This window comes from Colius striatus, chromosome 19, assembly GCF_028858725.1.
Source record: "Colius striatus isolate bColStr4 chromosome 19, bColStr4.1.hap1, whole genome shotgun sequence".
Classification (NCBI taxonomy): domain Eukaryota; kingdom Metazoa; phylum Chordata; class Aves; order Coliiformes; family Coliidae; genus Colius; species Colius striatus.
Genome location: NC_084777.1, coordinates 9,177,793 through 9,197,732, shown reverse-complemented (window position 1 = coordinate 9,197,732; position 19,940 = coordinate 9,177,793). Strand labels below are relative to the sequence as shown.

The 19,940-nt window shown below is 51.5% G+C and overlaps 2 protein-coding genes across 2 annotated transcripts; both read left to right on the top strand.

Annotated features, from left to right (window-relative positions):
- Positions 1-604: 604 nt before the first annotated feature.
- Positions 605-9,543, top strand: LOC104549732 (cholesterol 7-desaturase nvd). The gene is made up of 7 exons (XM_062011968.1): positions 605-899; positions 4,175-4,363; positions 6,021-6,199; positions 6,843-6,968; positions 7,201-7,320; positions 8,047-8,223; positions 9,382-9,543. The coding sequence occupies exons 1-7, from the start codon at positions 605-607 to the stop codon at positions 9,541-9,543; spliced, it is 1,248 nt and encodes a 415-aa protein (XP_061867952.1).
- Positions 9,544-14,542: 4,999 nt separating this feature from the next.
- On the top strand, positions 14,543-18,108 carry ATP6V1G1 (ATPase H+ transporting V1 subunit G1). The gene is made up of 3 exons (XM_062011483.1): positions 14,543-14,683; positions 15,840-15,940; positions 17,354-18,108. The coding sequence occupies exons 1-3, from the start codon at positions 14,602-14,604 to the stop codon at positions 17,525-17,527; spliced, it is 357 nt and encodes a 118-aa protein (XP_061867467.1). The 5' UTR covers positions 14,543-14,601; the 3' UTR covers positions 17,528-18,108.
- The last annotated feature ends 1,832 nt before the right edge of the window (positions 18,109-19,940 follow it).

Genomic DNA, 19,940 nt, shown 5'->3' with positions numbered 1-19,940 from the left:
CCCTTTTTTCTGTGCTGACACCTCCCTGAGCTGCTCTTGAACTTAAGGTCAGGGTCCTGCCAGGTTTCTGATAACAAGGCCAGCCCAAACACTCGGCTCCCTCTTTCTCAGCTCAGGAGGGTGGTGGGGTATTTATCTATCTAATTAATATATCTTCCAGATTGAAGACCACTCTTTCAAGGAGGCATTGTTTCTCCTTCTGTGCAAGTAGAGCTCCCTTTGTTGCATATTGTGCTCGTTGCCTCTTTGCTGCAAGTCTTGGAGTAGAGCCCGGCTGCCCCCACTCCGGCACCCCTAGCTCGCAGCAGGCTGCAGACCGACCTCCCTCACTTCGCCTCCCCGTTGCCGGACGAAACAAACCCGGCTCCTCCGGCCCCTCCTCGTCCCCCGCCCCCCTCCGCACAGCCCCGGGGCCGCTGCTGCTCCGGTTCGCAGCCCCCACCGGTGCCGAGCTGGGGCGATTCCCCCGCCGCAGCCCGGGAGGCAGCCGAGGATGCCCCGGGAGGGGGTCCCGCGTGGGATCGCAGCCCCCAGCCCCCGGCGCCTCTCCCGGGGCGGAGCCGGCCGCGCTATAAGAGGCGGCGGCGGCGGCGGCGGGTGCGCGATGGCGAGCGCGTGGTGCGGCTGGTGCGGCGCGGCGCCGGGCTGCGGGCTGCTGCTCTTCTGCATCCTCCTCTTCCTCGTGCTGCTGGGCTGCTCCAGGCCGCTGGCGCTGCGGCGAGGCCGCGGGCAGGTGGGCTACGTGCCGGCCCCCGGGCTGAGCCCCCGGCAGGCTGCCGGCCGAGCCCGCCGCGCCCGCCGCGCCGGGGCCCCGCCGCCGCCCTACCCCAACGGCTGGTACCGCCTGATGGACTCGGCGCAGCTGCCCCGCGGCGCGACCCTCGGCATCGCCCTGCTCGGTGAGTGCGGCCCGGCGGGACGGGCTCGGGATGCGGCCGCGGCGCGGGGCGTCGCTGCCCGGGCACGGCACCGGGGCATCCCCGCCTGCCTGGGCACCGCTGCCGAGGCGAGTTCTAGGGCACTGGCACACCCCCGACGGGATCCCCGTGGGGTCAGCAGGACAGCCCTGCCCAGGCATCCCTGATGGGGCACCGGGTAACACCCCTGGCAGGGAAACGGGGCATCCCAGCCCAGGTGCTCCTGCTGGGACACGAGGACAGCGCTGCCCAGGCATCTTTACCAGACATCCTCACCAGGGCACTGGAGCACCCCAGCCTGGGTGTTCTGGTGTATTCAAACCAGCACCCGTGCTGAGGCACTGCATTGTCCCAGCCCAGGCTCTTTGCTAGTGTGCAGGGCATCCCTGGCAGGGCACCCCTGCCTGAGGTCTCTGCTGTGGCACTGGGATGATACTGCCTGGGCATCCCTCCAGGAGGAGCATAGCAGCACCCCACACATGAGTACCAAGGCTGTCACCGCCTGAGTGTTTGCATTAGCATTGTGTATCTCTGCTGAGGCACTTGAGACACCATGATACAGGGTTCCTCCTTTGCCTGAGCTCTTTGCTGGGATGCTGGAACATCTCAGTGCCTTGGCTGTCCTCCCAGGTATTGCTGCTTGCAGCTCACTGTGTCCTGGGAGGCTGGGATGAGGCCTCCCAGCCAGGTACCCAGAACTGCACAATGGACTTGGGACTCTTTGTGTCCCATGTGCTATCCTTGCTGCAATTGCTCTTTGATTTCCATAAAAGAAACAGGCAAATTTAATAAGTGACCATCAGTTTGTGGCTGTTCTTAGAGGTTTTTAATGCTCTAATATACTGTCATCCCCTGTGGAGAGACATGAGATTTGATGCACAAGCCAGAGCAAAGATCAGCTGCTACTCTACTCTGATCAGCTGGCTCCAGAGTGCAAAGGCTGGAGGTAAAAGCAGCACTAGCTCAGGAGTCCTGGGTGAGGTTTATGGGCAGCCCAGTAGGGGTATGGCTATGGGCATTACTTGAGATCTCCAAGGCAGAAGAGCTCCAGGCTGCCTGTATGAAGGTGTTACCTCTAGGTAACACCTTCTTGGAGTAAAACCATCTTAAAATTGTGGTGGGCAGAACAGCAGGCTGCAAGGCTGCTCCTTGGGGCATGTGGCTGGGATCTTGCCCAGGCTCCAAGTGCTCTGATCTGACTCATCCAGTGTTGTTCCTCTGTTTCTACACTGCTGCTGCTCCTGGTGAATCTGCAACACCTCCAACAACATGCAGAAACCCTTTTCCTGCCTTCTTCCTTTTGCCCTGGACCCCAGTTCAGGTAGAGAGGCAGGTTAGAGAAGAAAATGCTCGTGTTTCAAAATGAATCCCTGTTATCTGGGGTTAGGGGAAGAACCTGCACCTCTGGTGCCTCCACTCCCTTGTGGCTGCTGTCAGCAGATGTGTGAGAGCTTTCCAGAAAGACTGTTGGGACTTGCAACAGAGCCAGGTGTCCTGGTGAGGAGGGATCTCCAGGCACCAGAGTACGACTCATTTCTGCCAGATATCAGAGTTAATCCTTCCTAGACTCAAAGGTTGGGAAAGTTGGCAGGGTTTCCTTTTCTTATCCCAGATCATGAAACTTCAAATAAGAAAAGTGGTTTTGGATGGGAAAGCTCAGACTGTGTTACCTGCCATCAGTGTGGCTGTCTGGGAAAACACAAAGAACCTGGCTCCCAAAGTTTAGTTTGGTCTTCTCTCACTGGTTGAGCTTTAAGTTACAGCAACCACTGTAACAATCAGATTTCACAAGCTGATCAAATATGAATACACATACACATAAGCTGAGGCACAGCATGGAAGAGAGGACCTGGCCTCATCTATATGGACAGCCTCCAAGTGTTCCTGAGCTCCCAAACCAGCTGTGTCCCCTTCCAACCAGGACAAGACCTGAGAGGACACTGGAGAAGGTCTAGCTTTGCTTTCCAGCCAGGGCATCGATGAGCAGTCCCTCTCCTCTGGCAGGGATGTGAGTGGTGGTAGGTCTGTGATGCCACAGCACCCTTAGCACAGCTCTGTTCCAGACTGGGAAAGCACCTGGTACCTATTTGGTCTGTCCAGGAAGAGCATTTACTCAGATGATACTGTGGTCAGTCATTCAGCTGTGGTTGCCTTGCACACTTGAGTGCTGTAGCTATGGCTATAGCACAGGGACTGTCTCTCCACTTTAATAGTTCCTTGCTCAGCTAATGTGGTGCTACCCTAGGGGTGAGGAGGAGAAGGGCAGTCCATGAACTGATAAGGGATGGATCCCAGTAGGGAAAACCCTTGCACTGCTTCAGGAAGCACAAAGAATCAGGCCCAGTGATGGAGAAAAGCAGTGATGAGGAGGTATCAGTGCTCTGGCTTGCAGCACCCAGCTGTCCCTGCCCAAGGAAGGCAGTTTAGATGGCTCCTAGAGTTCAAACAGTTGAAGGGCTTCTCCTTCCAGCTGCTGTTCTCAGAGACTCCTGAAATGCATGAGCTCTGGTCTACACCTTTCAGGCAAAGGGATGGCAACAGAGTTCTCTTTAAATGCAGCTATCACTTTTCTCTGTGTATCTCTCCTTTAGCAGGGGGGGTGCATCCTAAGTCTTTAAACATTTTTGTGAAGGCACCTTTTATCCTGCATCTGAAACAGGCTCTGAGAGCTCAAAAACCAGGGCTGAGGGTCAAAGCTGTAAGAGTTTACCAGGAGAAATTGCTCCCCTCCCCGTGTGGAGCAAGACAGTGCCCTTGAGTGTGGATGTTTCTGTGCTACAGCAGCCTCTCTGGACACTGAGCAGCAGCCTGTCTGCAGGATGCCAACCTGCTGTTTGCGAAACACGGGATGAGACGCATCTCCTCATTGCTTTGCGATGGCTTTGAAACCCGGGCAGTGAACTCACGACCACCAAGCCCTGGGCATTTGCTACAGCTGCATTTCCCCCTTTGCGCTATCTCCTGCGCCGGACCGGGCTCTGCCAGCTGTCTGCTGCCATCTCCTGGTTAAACAACTTCTCAACAGCAGCCTTATTTCTGTCCGGCCGCTGAACTTCACTAGGAAGGAAAGACAACCAGCGGTGTTAACTTTGTACAGGCTGTTTCTACCTGGCTTGTCACCGCAGCCACCTGCAGCGTTGGCTAAAGCTGGCAGAAGCGGCCAAGCGAGGTGTGACTCGCCTGATATCCCCCACCCCCGACCCCTCCTCGCGTGGCGATGTTGCTCTTTACAACCCGAGAATCTTGTGTTTGTGCAGGAGAACAGCTGGCTGCCTTTCGCACCCGGGATGGCCAAGCCTACGTGGTCGATGCCTACTGCCCACACCTCGGGGCCAACCTGGCTGCTGGCGGGCGCGTGGTGGGCAGTTGCATCGAGTGCCCGTTCCACGGCTGGCGGTTCCGAGGAGAAGATGGGAAATGCATCAGCATCCCCTATGCAGACAAAGGTGAACATCCCCCAGACCCACAGAAAGCAGCCCCAGAAATGGTAGTGCTGTGTGTGTCTTCATTAAAAGCTACTTCATTAAGGAAAATGGGACTCTATCATAACTCACTCTCCATCCTGCTCACCTATCTCATGCAGCACCCTAATTTTCCTCCTGGGTTGGTTGTTCATGTTCATAATGTTCCAATGCCCCTTTTCTATGTTAGATGACAACTGGGACTTTAATTTAATTAAAAATCCATCCTTCTTGGCTTTGATGGTCCTACATCTCCTGCATTCAGCAAGTAGGATATAAAAGATTTTAAACTCTGCATCATCCATTGCACCAGCAGGGATGGATCTTGAGAAGCTACTGGGGTTCAGAAAATTCAGTAGTCTGCAGTGACAGCTTACACCTTGTCAGTGCTTAGAGCTGTCACATTAGCATAAAGTCATTTAGGTTGGAAAAGACCTTTAAGATCGAGTCCTCATCCAAATCCACTGTGCCTGTATCTTGTGTTGCTGCTCTTGCTGTCAGTTTTCTGTTCCCTCTCAAAAAGGCATAAAGACTTTTCATCTACTGGGTGTAGATTCACCTTTTCTCCTAAAGGAAGACAAAGTACTAAACTCACTGTAGAATGTCATCAAAATACCATAATTACCCTCTGACCTGAGTTCATCACCATTTAGCCTGGGACAAGGAGAAAAGTCAGTCTGAAATAAAAGGAAAACCAAGCTGGAAGCAAAGTTTCTGGCCATAGGTGGTGGAGTCTTCATCCCTCGGGAGATTCCAAAGCTATGTAGCTGTGGCTGAGACACATGGGTTAGTGGTGGCCATGGCAGTACTGGCTGATGGTTGGACTTGATGATCTTAAAGGTCTTTTCTAACCTCAACAATTCTGTGACTCTGTATCTGTGTGAGAGCAGATGAAACCCTCTTTGAAATGTAATAAGATGCATCCCACCCAAAGCACTGGATTTTTATCAATCAGAAAGGGCAGTGATGGCCTCCTCCTGCCCCTTCTGATGTTCACTGACTGAAAGAGAAACATTATCTTGCTTATTCCACCTCCCAAGTGACTGTACAAGGCTGCATATCAAGGAAGCTCTATACTCTGTGCTTATTTGAAAATTAGGAGAAAAAAAAAGGCAAAAGCTTTCCAGTCCAGTAGAAGCTCCACTTTCTGACAACTGGGTAAACATAAAGGCCAAAATGTCACTGGAAAGAGTGCAGATGCATTCCCAAAGCAACAGGATACTGTAGTATTGTGACAGAATGACTTGAGCTCGAGGGGCTGAGATGGCTTTTACTCTCTGCACATCTATAACTGAAAGCATCTTCCTTTAGCTCATTGGAACTTGAAGAGCATTGATGCAGCAGACATTCACTTATTTGAACAGTTTTCAGAGTAGTGGAAGAGGCTTAAGATTTCCAGATTTCTTCCTTAAAAATCTTCCACAAACCACCCAGCTGAAATGAAAGGGCTTTAAGCAAACTCTGTTCTGTGATCTTCAGAAGCTGTTGGCCTTCTTCAGCTGAGGTGTCACGAGAGTCTGTGCCATGTGAATGTCTCCCATAAAGATGATGTCTGAGCTGTGCTTCAGAACGAGGTGACCCTTAGTGTCAGTGTCATCCCTGGAGATGCCACTTTTAACTGATTCCTCTTTGTCCTCTGCAGTGCCAGATTTTGCCAGGGTCCGGACTTGGCCGTCCTGTGAGGTGAATGGGATGCTGCTGCTGTGGTACCACTGCGAAGGGCTTGGGCCAACATGGGCAGTGCCTGAGCAGCGTGAGATCACCAGCAAAGAGTGGGTGTTCCGTGGTCAGACAGAGCACTTGGTTGATGCACATATCCAGGTAGGAAGCCCAGTCCCTCCATGGGGTACATCCACACCTGAATCCTCTCTTATTAGTCCAGTTCAGGGACATCCTCCTCCCAATTAACCTGTGCTCAGTGGCATCACTGCTGCTGGCAGAGCTCAGCCCTGTGAGTATACTGAGAATATGGCATGTGCTCCCCCAAACACGGATAGTGAGCTTCTTGAGTAGAGAACAGATGTCCTGAGTACTTAAAAGGAAGCTGTTCATTTGCTTTGACTTTTAACTGCTGTAACAAACACAGAAATGCTTGTTCCTTACAGTTATTACAGGGTCCAAGGAAGGACTTATTTGGAGTCCCAGCTTGTGCAGCTGCAGAAGTTAACATGGGCTTCTTTGAGCCTAAAATTAATGCTGAATTTTCTGAGCTTCATGTTTAAATTATTCCTATACACTCACTAAGGACTGGGCCCAGGTCAGTCAGCCTGTGCTGAGGCCCTTTCCTCCAGTCACTTGGTTGCCTCTTGCTGTGTCATATACTTGTGAGCATCTCTGCTGCATCCAGACTGACTTGCTGGGCTGGACTGTGGCTGTGCTGCTGCTTTGGCAATGCTGCTGTGAAGTCCAAGCAGCTCACAGCCAAGTCAGCTCTTTCCAAGGGCAAATTGTTCCCCACTGGCAGGAAATCCCCGAGAACGCGGCTGACACGGCTCACTTGGCTTTTCTCCATGGACCAGCTATTCTAGGCGGGTCTGATCTGAGATACACAAGGTCCAAGCTGTGGAATTTTATGAAGCACATCTGGAAGGTAAGACCCTAGCTCCCCTCTTAGCTGTGAGGAGGTGGCTTAGGTCACCAAGTCCCCTCAAAGCATCAGTCCCACCTCACCACCTCTGCCACAGTCCAGTCTCTGTGTCTCTGAGGGGTTTAGCTGCACTCCCTTATCTGTGCTCATCTCTAGATGGTCTTCACCAACTTGCAGCTACTTCTCCACAGTCTGTACTCTCTTGGACTGAGCCAGTTCTTCTCCACCCCTCCAGGCTGAATGGCAGCCAGAGCCAGAGCCCAATGGCCATTGCTCCCGGATGCTGCTTCAGCACAGCGCGACTGTTTTCGGGCTGCGTGTCTCCCTGATGGATTTGACTGTTTCAGCCAGGCAGGTATGTCCCAGCAGCACTGCCAGCTGAAGGGCTTTGTCACCCAAAAGTCTGAGTCTCTGCCCATCCTGCCTGGTGTAGCCTTTCCTATCAAGTGCAGCAGACACATGGGCCAAAACTACACACTGGTATTGAGACAGCACAAAGGAAAAAGGCTGAACCTGATTTCAGCTAAAACCCAATGTGACTGTTGTAGCTGCAAAGCAGAAAGCCAGAACAGGAGCAGGGATGTTGTGTTACCTCTATGTTGTATTGCAGTTGGTGCTACTGAGAGCAGAGCCCAGGACTGGTGTCAGCAATTCCAGTAAGGCTGTTCATGACCTGAAGGGAACTCAGTGATGAACAACAAGACCAAGTGAAAATTTGGAAGCATTTCCTAGAAGATTAGATTTTAAACCTTTTGGGACCAATAAGGCAATGTAACCCCCCATGAACTCCCATGGGCCCACAGCAAAGCCCTCCAGCCCTGCCACATCTGTGAATACCCCAGGCCAACATGGGCTGTGTGGCTCCACTGGGTTGCCCCTGGCCTGGGGAGCATTAACAGTTGGCAAACTGTGATTCACATCCCTGAGGGGGAGCTTGACTTTCTGCCTACTGCCTGACTAAGAGAGACAGAATGAATGGGAACTTGAACACAGTCTAGGAGTCATCTCAAGCAGAGTTGAGGCTTTGGGAGTTGCTGGACCACATGGGACTGTTCCCTGAGGCTGCTCTGTTGCTCTGCAGGTGGGACCAGGGCTGGTTTTCCTCTTCTTTGAACACGCTTTCCTGGGCCATGGGATCATCCTGCAGACAGTGACTCCCCTGGAGCCTCTCCTGCAGAGTGTTGTCCACAAAATCTACTACCAGAAGAACATTCCAGCCATTATCCCCAAATTCATCCTGAGAGCAGAGTGCATACAGGTAAGGCCTCTGAAGAACAGCAGCCAAAGGTTTTCCCCTGGAGCCTGGTAGAGAGAAGGAAGAGCTGCTGCCAATGTGAGCTCAGATGTGGGAGCAAAGCACTTGTGGGCAAGATCCTTCCCATGTTTGGCATGTTCTTTCAGTTTTAGTAGCCCAAAGAGCTACACTGAAGGTTTAGGAAAGAGGGTCCCTGCAGTGGGTCATCCGTTGATGGTGTCAGAGAGGTGCTATCCCTGGCCTGTGGATGGGGAACCAGGGCAAAAGGATTAGGCCACCTCTCCCAGACTGCAGGAAGTCTTTGAGGGAACTGGTAACTGCATCCCAGGCTGGTGCTTTAAGACCTCATCCTATATCCTTTGGTGAAAACTGTGCCAGTGAATCCTCCTGTTGTTAAATTGTCAGGAGATCTGGCAACTCTTGCAGCTCCTGACAGAGATTTGCCAGGTGCTTACCACAGGGATTCATAGAAGTGCTCAAAGGTCCCCCTGGAGGTCTCCAGTTCAGAATCCCAGTTGGGCCAAGTTCAGGTCAGATAGTCAGAAGAGTTCATGTCCTTTCCTTCCCTCAGGGGTTAAAGATTGGAAACAGTTTGATCTGACCAGAGAGAGTTTCACTGGCACTACAGTAAAAATAGACAAAAGTTGATTTTCAGATGCCAAAAACCTACCTCAAATCAAACTGAGCTGTTTTAGTTCATATTGTATAAATGCTGGCTTAATACTTTGCTTACAAATGAGACTGAGCAGCACTCAGTTCTACAGAGACCTCTTCCCAGAGGAAAAACTCCATAATCTTACTGCCTGTGTGTCTGAGCAGAGTTTAAGGTACAGATGCTTAACCAGAAGCCCTGGTTGACTGGAGCTTATAAAAAATCTCAGGTGAAGCAGCTCCTGCTTACACAACGTCCATTTCTTTTCCAGTATCTCCTATGACAAAAGCTGCCTAAGCTGAAAGTGGCTTCTTGTTTGGGAGCTACAATGGGCTATAGATCTCCTGACTGCAGACAGAGCTGTAGTGTGACAGGTTACAAATAGCATGTGTGGTCCCACACCAGCCATCTGGGAGAAAGGCTCAAAACCAAACCTACTGTGCCAGTAACTCACATGAAACAGCGGCTTCAGTTTCCCCCTCTGAATGATGCCATCTTTCTCCCCCCAGTTTGAAAGGGATATAACAATCTGGAATAACAAGCAGTACCTGCCCAAGCCACTGCTGGTCAGAGAGGACTCCAGCATCCAGAAGCACCGGCGCTGGTACGCCCAGTTCTACAGCCAGAAGAGCACGAGGCTCCCGGTGCAGAAGGAGGGCCTGGACTGGTGAGGATACCTTGCTGCCTCCTGTAGAAGGTGGCCAGGGGCCCTCAGGTAGCTCCTGCCACCCTGGCTGATGGGCAGCAGTGCTGGAATGGGATGATCCTGGCACTGGCACAGGGAGCAGAGCCTCAGCCCTGGTGATCCTCTTCTACCTTCTGTGTTCAGGGCATCAGAACTCAAAGTGTGTTGTACCTGTGCTGCAACATGAGAGCTGAGAGTGACCTAAAGATTGCCATAATTGCCTTTAAAGTGCCTTTGTCTCTTAACACTGCTATAATTTTGAGCATTTTGGGAAAAGCTTTACATTTGGACCTTTCCCTGATGTTGTTTGTGCACCATCACCTTGTTTGGCACAGGCTTCAGCTAGGAGCCTTGGCAGATGTCTCCAGGGCACCAGAGGTGTGATTGCAAAGCCCACAGACATATACTGTCCTCCTTCCCTCTGGCAGCAGGCAGGGCAGCAGGGGTTGTAGCTGCTCACCATGTCCTTACCATACCTTCCTCAAGCCTACTGAGCTCTTGCATGAGACAATTCCTTATGGAGCAATTGCACCTGGTTGGGAAGAAGAGCTTACCCTGCTGACCAAATCACTTAGACTGACAACAAGGATTTGAACAAGGTCCTGCTTGGGTAGCCCCTGGATTCCAGCAATACCTTGGGTATGCATTTGGCAGTGAAAATTTGAGTCTCAGGGCAAGACCATAGGTATCACCTACTGTGACTGTGATCAGAAATGAAGCCAACACTGACACTAGGCTGCATGGAAACTGGTCTAGATTCTCCTATTCTTTGTGCCTACATGCTCTGTATTAAAGGGCTAAATTCTGCCTTGCTGCATACCCTGGAGAGACCTGTGATCTCCATAGGCAGAGCCTGCCTTGTACAGCCAGCAGGACTCTGGCAGTTGCTCTATGCCAAACACCAGCAAGAGCAAATGCTCAAATCCAGGAGCTTTCCAAGGAGGCTGGTAGCTGCCATTCTCATGCACTGTGTGCTCTCCTGTGCCTTGTGCATTCTGCACTTTGCTGAGGTTTCTGGTTCTTCCTTCACTAACTCAGAGCAGGACTGGGAGCAGGAACGTGCCATTGCAGCTCTCTGCCAGTGCCAAGTCTGCCACCCACCCTGGCAGCATCCCAGATAACCAAGTCCTGCTCTGCCTTCATTCACATCTGACTCTTGCACTGGCAAACGTTTCACTATTAAAGCTTTTGTAAAACCCGATCTCATGTTCATGGGCTGTTCTTCACTGTTTGGTGGGATATTGCACAGGAGACATGATCCTCCAGGAAGGAACTTAGGGAGAGGCTCAGGGCAAGGCAGTGGGCTCCAGCTTGCCATCTCTATGTTTGAATTTACTCCTTGTTTTCTTAATGCCCTTCACTTAGTTTTTCTTTCTACTCCTGGTTCCTTCTTGCTGCTGCTTTTATTGTTCCTTGTCTTTCCTTCGTGCCCACGCTTCTAAAATGTCCTTTCTTACATCTCTTTTGGTTTGCCCTTCTAGTATTTACCATTTTCACGTGGAAAAGCCACGAGAACACCCCTCGGAATCGCATTGACCATCCCGCCCCGCGCCGTGCATGGTTCAGCCCGCTCACCCCCCGCGGCCAGCATGGCCTCGCCCTCTCCGTGCCGCAGCCTGCGGCCGCGCATGCGCAGTGGCGACGGCACGGAGCGGCCTCGGTGCTGCCGCGCTGTGGTCACAGCCCGGTACTGCAGGTGGCGGGCCGCGCCTGCAGCAGCCGCCCGTGTGTGCTGCCGCGCTGCGGGCACAGGCGGGACCGCGGCTCCCTGCGGGCACAGGCGGGACCGCGGCTCCCTGCGGGCACAGGCGGGACCGCGGCTCCCTGAGCGCGCAGGCGGGACCGCGGCTCCCTGCGGGCACAGGCGGGACTGCGGCTCCTGAGCGCACACGCGGGACCGCCGCTCCTGAGCGCGCAGGCGGGACCGCGGCTCCCTGAGAGCGCACAGCGGGACCGCCGCTCCCTGCGGGCACAGGCGGGACCGCGGCTCCCTGAGCGCGCAGCCGGAGCCGCCCGCTGCTGCAGACACCGAGTTCACTCTGCTAATTTCTTTCTTTCTTTTCCTTAATACTACCTCTTTGAAAATCCCTTTCCCACATCTTTCAGTTTGCTGTCTTTATTTCCTACTTTTTTGTTTTCTTTATTTCCCTAATCACAGAATCACAGCGTGGTGGGGTTGGAAGGGACCTTTAGAGATCATCCAGTCCAACCACCTGCAGAAGCAGGTCCCACCTAGATCAGGTCGCTTTGGAACATGTCCAGACGGGTCTTGAAGAGCTCCAAGGAAGGAGCCTCCAAAACCCCTCTGGGCAGCCTGAGCCAGGGCTCCCTCACTGAAACAGTAAAATAGTTTCTTCTTATATTTAAGTGGAACTTTCTGTGTTCCAGCTTCATCCCATCACCCCTTGTCCTGTTGCTGGCTACTATAGAGAAAAGGGATATCCCAACCTCTTGACATCCACCATTTAGATGTTTGTTAATATTAATAAGATCCTCCTTCAGTCTCGTCTTCTCCAGACTAAAAAGACCCAGTTCCCGCAGCCTTTCCTCCTATGAAAGATGTTTCAGTCCCCTGATCATCTTGGTGGCCCTGTGCTGGACTCTCTCCAGCAGTTCCCTGTCCCTCTTGAGCTGAGGAGCCCAGAACTGGACACAGGACTCCAGATGAGGCCTCACTGGGGCAGAGTAGAGGGAGAGAAGAACCTCCCTTGACCTGCTGGCCACACTCTTTTTGATGCATCCCAGGATGCCATTGGCCTTCTTAGCCACGAGGGCACGTTGGGGGACCTTTAGAGATCATCCAGTCCAACCACCCTGCAGAAGTAGGTCCCACCTACACATCACACAGGAACACGTCTAGGTGGGGTTTGAAGACCTCCAGAGAAGGAGCCTCCACACCCTCCCTGGGCAGCCTGGGCCAGGGCTCCATCACCCTTAATCAGCTCAGTTCCTTAATCAGCTCATCAGTTTCTAAATGTTCTTTCTGTGCCTAATTACTTGTTTTGTTAAAAATTTCTTTCCTTTGTGCCCTCATTTTAAACACTTTTTGCCTCTGTTTTACTCTGCTCTCCAATTTCAGTATTTTTCCCTTTATTTCTTTAAAAGCCTGAAAGGCAGCTGGAGCCAGGTGGGGTCGGTCTGTTCCCCCCAGTAACAAGCAACTGAACAAGAGGAAACAGCCTCAAGTTGCACCAGGGGAGGTTCAGGCTGGATGTGAGGAGGAATTTCTTTGGTGCCAGGGCTGTCAGGCATTGGAAGGGGCTGCCCAGGGAGGGGCCGGAGTCATGGTCCCTGGAGGGGTTTCAGAGCTGGGTGGGTGTTGCACTGAGGGCAATGGGCTGGTGGGTGATAGGGCTGGGACAGAGGCTGCACTCCATGAGCTGAAAGGGCTCTCCCAGCTGAAACCATTCTGTGATTCCATGAGACTGAAAAAGCCAGGGTGCAGCCAAGGGAGATTCAGTGAATGTTGGACAGTTAGAGCAAGAGGAAAGCACCCAGTGCCAGGTTTCCTGCCCTTTTCAAGAGGTCCCTGAGTTGCTTGTCAGCTCTTTGTGTTAATGAATTAAACCTCAGAGAGAAAAACTGGTTTAGTACCCAGGCATCCAACACAAAACTTTTCTAAGAGGGTAGAAAGTTGCATAGCCTAACAGTTTCAGTCAGGGAATGGAGAATAATAACATCCAATTTAAAGTGCAGGAGAATTGAGGAGAGAGAAGTGTAATTATTTGATGTGGGAAGAAAGCAGACACAACGTTTAAAATCTCCTTTCCCTTGGAAATCTTAATGACTGCAGGATCATAAGACATGGCACATGTCTGCTGTGCCTGGAAACTAAAAGACAAAAAAAGAAGAGGAAGTCTGTGGGGGTGTTTTTCTTCCTGATTCAAGAAACACCCTCTGATATTTCAGAAAGCAGTATAACACAGGCATGGAGTTACAATCCAGTGTGGAACAGAAGAAGAAAGACAAAAGACACCACTCCAAAATGAAGTCAGTCTTCACTGCTTACAAGAAAATAAACAAGCTTTTGGAAAAAAGAAAGAAAATTAAGAAGTGTGTTTTGTTTCCCTTTGATTAATGTAACCTGTGGAAACAGCCACAGAAAAGGAGCTTTAATTTCCTTCAAGCTCTGCAGGGTGGGAGCTGCTGGTGCTGTGGCAGATGCCTGCTCATCCTTTGCTCCCAGTGGCTCCTGCTCACTGTTCGCCCGAATGGCTGGGCCCTGGGCTGCCTCCAAAACACTGGTTTATGATCAGAGCTCTTCTCATCTTCTTTCCTTTTCTACTGAAGCAAATGTAACATTGGATGGACAAGCCCACTAAGCTCGTTTAGTTATTTGCTGGGCCCAGATGAAGGTCACCCTGCCGTACAGCCATAATGTCTGTTCAGCACTCTAAATGTGCCTTTGATTCCTTGGCTCACATCACTCCCTGAAGTGGACTCAAGAGGCAAACCAGCAGCCCCCCATTCCTCCCTGCAGCGACAGGAGTCACTGTCACGGCTCAGACCCTTCGTCAGAGCAATAGTTTTTGGTAATAATTGTAAGTTATGCTCCCAAACTTTCGGGGAGCAGCGTTCAGGGCTTTACATCATCCTTGGGCTGTGAAGGCTGACGGCTGGGCTGGAGAGGGGTAGGAGGGAAGGAGGGGGGTGTTTGCAGCACAGGGTCCTGGATGACAATCGGTTCCTCGGTGGCTGTGCTTGGGGGTCAGACCCCACATTCCCTGTGCAGCGGGAGGAGAAGATACTGACACCGAGCTTCCCACGGGGGATGGCTGGTGCAAACGACCTTTATTCTGAGCTGCCACAGGGCCAATAATTAACGATCGAGAAATAAATAACAATAAATAAAGACGACCCGATTTTCTGTCCATGGGCAACGACACCCCCGACAACCTGGGGCTGCGGGCGGCACTGCCAGGGCGGCCGTTCCGCCCCGCTCCGCCCCGCTCCGCCCCGGGGCCGGCCCGGCGGTGCTCGGGCGGGGGCGGGCCCGGCCTGACGCAGCGGCGGCGGCGGCGGGGAGCGGCAGCTCGGGGCCGTCATGGCGAGCCAGTCGCAGGGCATCCAGCAGCTGCTGCAGGCCGAGAAACGCGCCGCCGAGAAGGTGGCTGAGGCCCGCAAACGTGAGTTCGGCCCGCAGGGCCCGGCGCGGCGGCAGCCTGAGGCGGTGTGAGGGGGAACGGCCCGGCCCGGCCCGGCCCGGCGCTGCCGCTGCGGCCCCGCGGAGCGCGGGGAAGGCCCCGGGCCCGCCCGGCCGCCGCTCGGCAGCGCAGGGGGCGGAGGAGCCGCGTCTGCGGGCCCCGGCGGGGATCCCCCGGGCCTTTGGGGAGGAAGCCGGGCCCGCCTTGCCCCAGGAGACTGACGGTGAGGCCGAAGGGCTGCTCGGGGCGGCGGCGAGCGCGGGGGGCTCATCGGGAAACCCGTCTGCTGGGTGACGCAGTGGGGACCGAAGCCCGATGCGCCCTGGCAGCGGTGGGGACCCTCCGTGCCGGCAGCTGGAGGGGCCGGCACAGGGCTCGGAGGAGCTCGGTGGCTCCTGGCCCGGGCTGCGATCGAAACGCCGCCTTGCTTTTGCTTGGGAGATGCTTGTCTGCATCTCTCCTTCCCCTTCCTGATGAAAACTGTGGGTTTCCGTGTTGGCAATTAGATTTATTGAGTTGAGAGAAGTAATCCTTGGGGATCCGTGTTAGCTTTTCTTCTTAAATGAGATCAATTCTAGTTACAAAAGTCCCCACCTTTACACATCTTTACTGCTTCAAGGTCCTATTTTTTTCCCTTTTCTTTTAAATGCAGCCGCCCTCTTGCAGTTCAGCCCCCAGACAAGAGCAGCACATCCTTGTCGTTCCCTCTGACGGTGATAACCTTAGAGGGGAGCAGTAGTGGAAAGCCCGAGAGAGGAAGTTGATGTGGCAGATATTTTTGCCCGAGGCAAAACTAAACCTTGATGTTCTTTCTGCTTTGCTCCTTGGAGTTGCTCAGAGAGGCTGCAGGTCTCATCCACTGGCTCGAGAGCTTCTCCAGTTCTCATTGGTGGAAGCTCATTGCGTGGTGAGCTTGGCTGTTGTTGGCTGGCACATGGGGCATCCTCCTGCTCCCAGGATCACTGCAGAGCTGCAGGGGCTGTAAGGGTGTGTGATGCCCTGCTGTACCTCCTGCAGAAGGATCTATGGCAGTAGCTAACACTATAGTGATTGTTGTGCATCATGTGGCTGGGAGGTGTAGGGAAATACACTCTCAGTCCCTTCTCTGTATTTTATTTGGTGTGTTCTTTGGAAACAGGGAAGAATCGGAGGCTGAAGCAGGCAAAAGAAGAAGCCCAGGCCGAGATCGAGCAGTACCGCCTGCAGAGGGAGAAGGAGTTCAAAGCCAAGGAGGCAGCGGTTTGTTTTCTAGATCATTCCCTGTTTTCTACTCAGCCTTGTGTGTGGGATTACTTCCCCTGAGAGCAGCTCTCAATGTGGAACGTGTTGCTAGAGTGGTATTTCCCCAACTGCCTTCCTCTGATACAAAGCCACGTGTCCCAGGAAAAACAGTGGGAGTGAATCAGATAGTGGTGTGATGCATCTCAACAGCCAGAACTCTTGACTGGCACTGAATCAGCTTAAGAAGGGTTGCCTGGTACCTCGCAAAATTTGTATGTAGCAGCATCAAAAAAACCCCAAGCTCATTCCTCTTACGACAAGCTGGTTTGGATGATACTGTCATGATAGAGATCACTTGCCTAGTAGATACTGCTCTCTTGATGAAGCAGTTATGTGGCTTGTAGTCTGCTTAGCAGGGTTACCTGCTCTTTCTCAAGAGATGTGTTTCCCTTTCCTCTGAGGAAGAGGAGGTGTTGCCAGAAGGTGCAGAACTTGGACCCTTTGCCAGCTGAGGTTGTTTCTGCTGCCCAGTGTCAGTGCCTGTGTCAGTTGTGAAATCTTCAGGGCCTGGCAGCCCTCCCCTTTGTCCATCTGCTGGTGAGCACAGTACCAGCACTTCTGTTCTCCTGCACAATAGCTTTCATGTCAAGTAGGACAAGGTTAATATTTTACAACTGCTTGGTAGCTCTGTTCACTAGGCATATGGTACCAGGCAATCCCAGGCTAGTAAAGTGGACTTAATTGCCTGACAGCTGGTTTTATCTATCCCTACCCAGAGAGAGAAGCTCTTTGAATTTGAGTCTTGGGGTCTATTTTCAGCCTCTTTTTCTGTGCCTTCAGACTCCTTGAGAGACCCCTTGCTGTGTGTATCATGTGGCACACAGGCTTGTCAGGGAGGGAGAGGTTTTAATAAAGATTCTCCAACAGCAGAAGCAATGACATGATCTGAAGACTGTGCTTAAACCAAATGATGGGTGTTGCTTTTCTTGCACCATCTAGTGCAGCAGTGCTCTGGGGTTGCCAGTTCCAGTCAGTGCAGCAGGCCCTGTATTTGGGGTATTCTTTAAAAGCTTATTCACTAAACTGATGGTGAATTAAAGAGGGTAACAGGCATGGGCTGGGGATGAAATACAAACTTGTATGAGTCTAGTGAGAAATCTGAGCAGAAAATCCAACAGTGTTTATTGTTTTTAAGTGCAGGTCTTCCCTCAGCAGAGATTCATGTTTGAGATGCACTGGGGCAGTCACAGAATCTTAAGGGTTGGAAGGGACCTCAAAAGATCATCTAGTCCAACCCTCCTGCCAGAGCAGCAGCACCTAGAGTAGGGCACACAGGAACTCACCCAGAATAACCAAACACATGGTTAGGTGTAGGTTTTTCTTTGTCAAACTACCCTCACCTGAACTTTCTGTTTCCTTGACTGTTTATAGGCACTTGGATCTCATGGCAGCTGTACCACTGAAGTTGAGAAAGAGACCCAGGAAAAGATGAGTGTAATCCAGCAGAACTTCCAGAAGAACCGTGAGGTGGTCCTGTCCCAGCTCTTGTCACTGGTGTGTGACATCAAACCTGAAATCCACGTCAATTATCGTATCAACGGGTAGTGGTGGAAGAAGGAATAAGCACGCTGGGAATGCTGGTAGTAACATCTGAGCTTCAGATGGAATGTACAGCTCTTAGCCATACCTTAGCTGTTCTTGTCAATGTGTTAAGTTTCTCTCAGTGAGTTGTAGGTTGCAATACCTTGTTGGATTTCTGTTAGTTTCTCTCTTGACACGGATTTCAACATTAAATGGCCATGTCTCAAATCTCTGCTCAGTTAGTAAATAATATATATTCCAGCTGACACATTAATACTCATTATTTATCTGGATAGTGTTCAGTGGGAGGCATTCCTCTGTGAAGTAGAGAGAGAGATGCTGGCCAGGTTTAAATGGAGAGCCCATGTCAGTAATTGTTAGAGCTGTGTAACTGCATTCTCATTGACAAAAATACATTTTTGATGTGCTGTTAACTGTTGTACAGGGATTAAACCTTATAAGAAGAATTCTCTGGCTCTACAGTGCTGGCTGCTAATTTTCAGGTGCTTGAGTTTCTCAGTATTGAGTATCTGTATATTCTGCTCTTAGCTTGAGTTACAAGTCTGGCACTATGACACTTGGAAGTAAAAACACTTCACTCTGAAGTTTCTCGTCAGTCTTCTTGTTCCTGGTAACTTGTTCTGAGGGTGCTGCAAGGTCTCACTGTGTTGCCTGGGAGTCTGAACTCTGCAGAACAGCTACCAAGCATTGATAAAAGAGTGAGAAATACAGCAGTGTCTGAAAGTCACAGCAGGTAAGTTAAAAACCCATTGCAGAGCTCCTTTGGCAAGAGACTGATGCTTTACCTGCCAGATCATTCTGAAAACCTTCAGGAACAAAGGTTCTTGTGACTATTAGGAGAAATAAAAGGTTGCCAGTTCACTAGAATGGTTTGATAGCCAGGTACTGTGCAGTCATTATCCTTCCTTTGGTTGAGCACTGGTCACTGCTTGTTTATATCAAGATCATACTGTATCCTGCAGCATCCTGCTGTACCCAGGAGCAGTGTGAAGTGTGTTGGGGTTGTCTCCGCAGTCCCTTTTAGCAATTTGATTAAAACACATGCAAATACATTGAGAGATTTCATGTTGTAGTGGTTTCCTCCTCTCCCACTCTCACCAACAGACTATTAAATGTAGCTTTGCTGTTTTGTTGACTTCAGTGTAAGGCATTTTGCGGAACAGAGCCCTTGGTCAGCATGTGCCTCATCAGACCCAAGAGCTGTGCAGCTCAGGGTCTGTGCAAAAAGCTTTACTGATGTATTTCCACAGACCCTTCTTGTGGTTGGGAGGGAGGGAAGCAGGATGCATGAATGAATGGCTGCCTGCAGTCACACTGGGCAGTGAAGGACTTGACTGCTCCATCTTATTAAACATTTTCATCAACGACCTGGATGAGGGGACAGAGTGACCCTGATGGCACCAAACTGGGAAGACTGGCTGATTCACCAGGCACTGAGCTGCCATTCAGTGAGATCTGCACAGGCTGAGTAGTTGGGCAGAGGGGAATCTCATGAGATTCACCAAGGGCAAGTGCAGAGTCTTGCAGCTAAGGAGGAACAACCCCATGCACCAGGACAGGCTGGGAGTGACGTGCTGTTTAGCCTGAAGAAGACTGAGGGGAGACCTCATTAACACAAATACCTAAAAGGTGGGTGTCAGGAGCATGGAGTGAGTCTTCTTCCTGTAGTCTCCAGTGACAGGACAAGGGGTAATGGGCACAAACTGTCAACATAAAAAGTTCCACTGGAACAGGAGAAGAAACTCCTTTGGTGCTGAGGTGAGGGAGCCCTGGACCAGGCTGCCCAGGGAGGGTGTGGAGGCTCCTTCTTGGGAGGTTTCCAAACCCACCTGGACACGTTCCTGTGTCACCTGATGGAAGGGATTTAGCAGGGGGTTGGGCTGGATGAGCTCTGCAGGGCCCTTCCAACCCCCACCATGCTGGGATTCTGTGAAAACAAATCCCCAGGTCCCCTGCCATTCAGCACAAGCTGAACATGTAGCTGACCTGCTGCTTCCTGGAGCAGAACAATCTGCATTTTCATTTCATTTTTTGGAAGACCTTTATTTGCAGACCTTCATTTCAGAGGGTGTCAGGTAGCTTCTGTGAAACAGAAGCACCTCCAATCTGCATTGGGAACTTGCCAATGTTCTCTCTATTTTAGAGTCAAAAGAGTTCCCTGTTACTTGTGAGCCTTTGCCTGACTTTCTGCAAATTCCTTCTACTTTACTGATTGTGTTTGCTGTTAATTACAGCTCTACCTGTTGGCTTTCAGAGGGTTAAATTTCTAATACTAAAGTGTTGGTAGGGCCATTAATACATGGGATAGGAATGTAACAGACATAAAAGTGTGTGTGCAAACACAATAACAGCCTATTGTCCAGTTAGAATCTATATACTGAAGTGTATTAATCATTGAATATTTTATGGACTATAC

Bases quoted from the DNA above. Each gene is read 5' to 3' on its own strand.
- LOC104549732 (XM_062011968.1), top strand. From the start codon at position 605: ATGGCGAGCGCGTGGTGCGGCTGGTGCGGCGCGGCGCCGGGCTGCGGG. The intron at 6,200-6,842 runs GTAGGAAGCCCA...CCCCACTGGCAG, and splicing joins TGGTTGATGCACATATCCAG to GAAATCCCCGAGAACGCGGC. The intron at 6,969-7,200 runs GTAAGACCCTAG...CCACCCCTCCAG, and splicing joins TTATGAAGCACATCTGGAAG to GCTGAATGGCAGCCAGAGCC.
- ATP6V1G1 (XM_062011483.1), top strand. From the start codon at position 14,602: ATGGCGAGCCAGTCGCAGGGCATCCAGCAGCTGCTGCAGGCCGAGAAA. The intron at 14,684-15,839 runs GTGAGTTCGGCC...CTTTGGAAACAG, and splicing joins GGTGGCTGAGGCCCGCAAAC to GGAAGAATCGGAGGCTGAAG. The intron at 15,941-17,353 runs GTTTGTTTTCTA...GACTGTTTATAG, and splicing joins TCAAAGCCAAGGAGGCAGCG to GCACTTGGATCTCATGGCAG.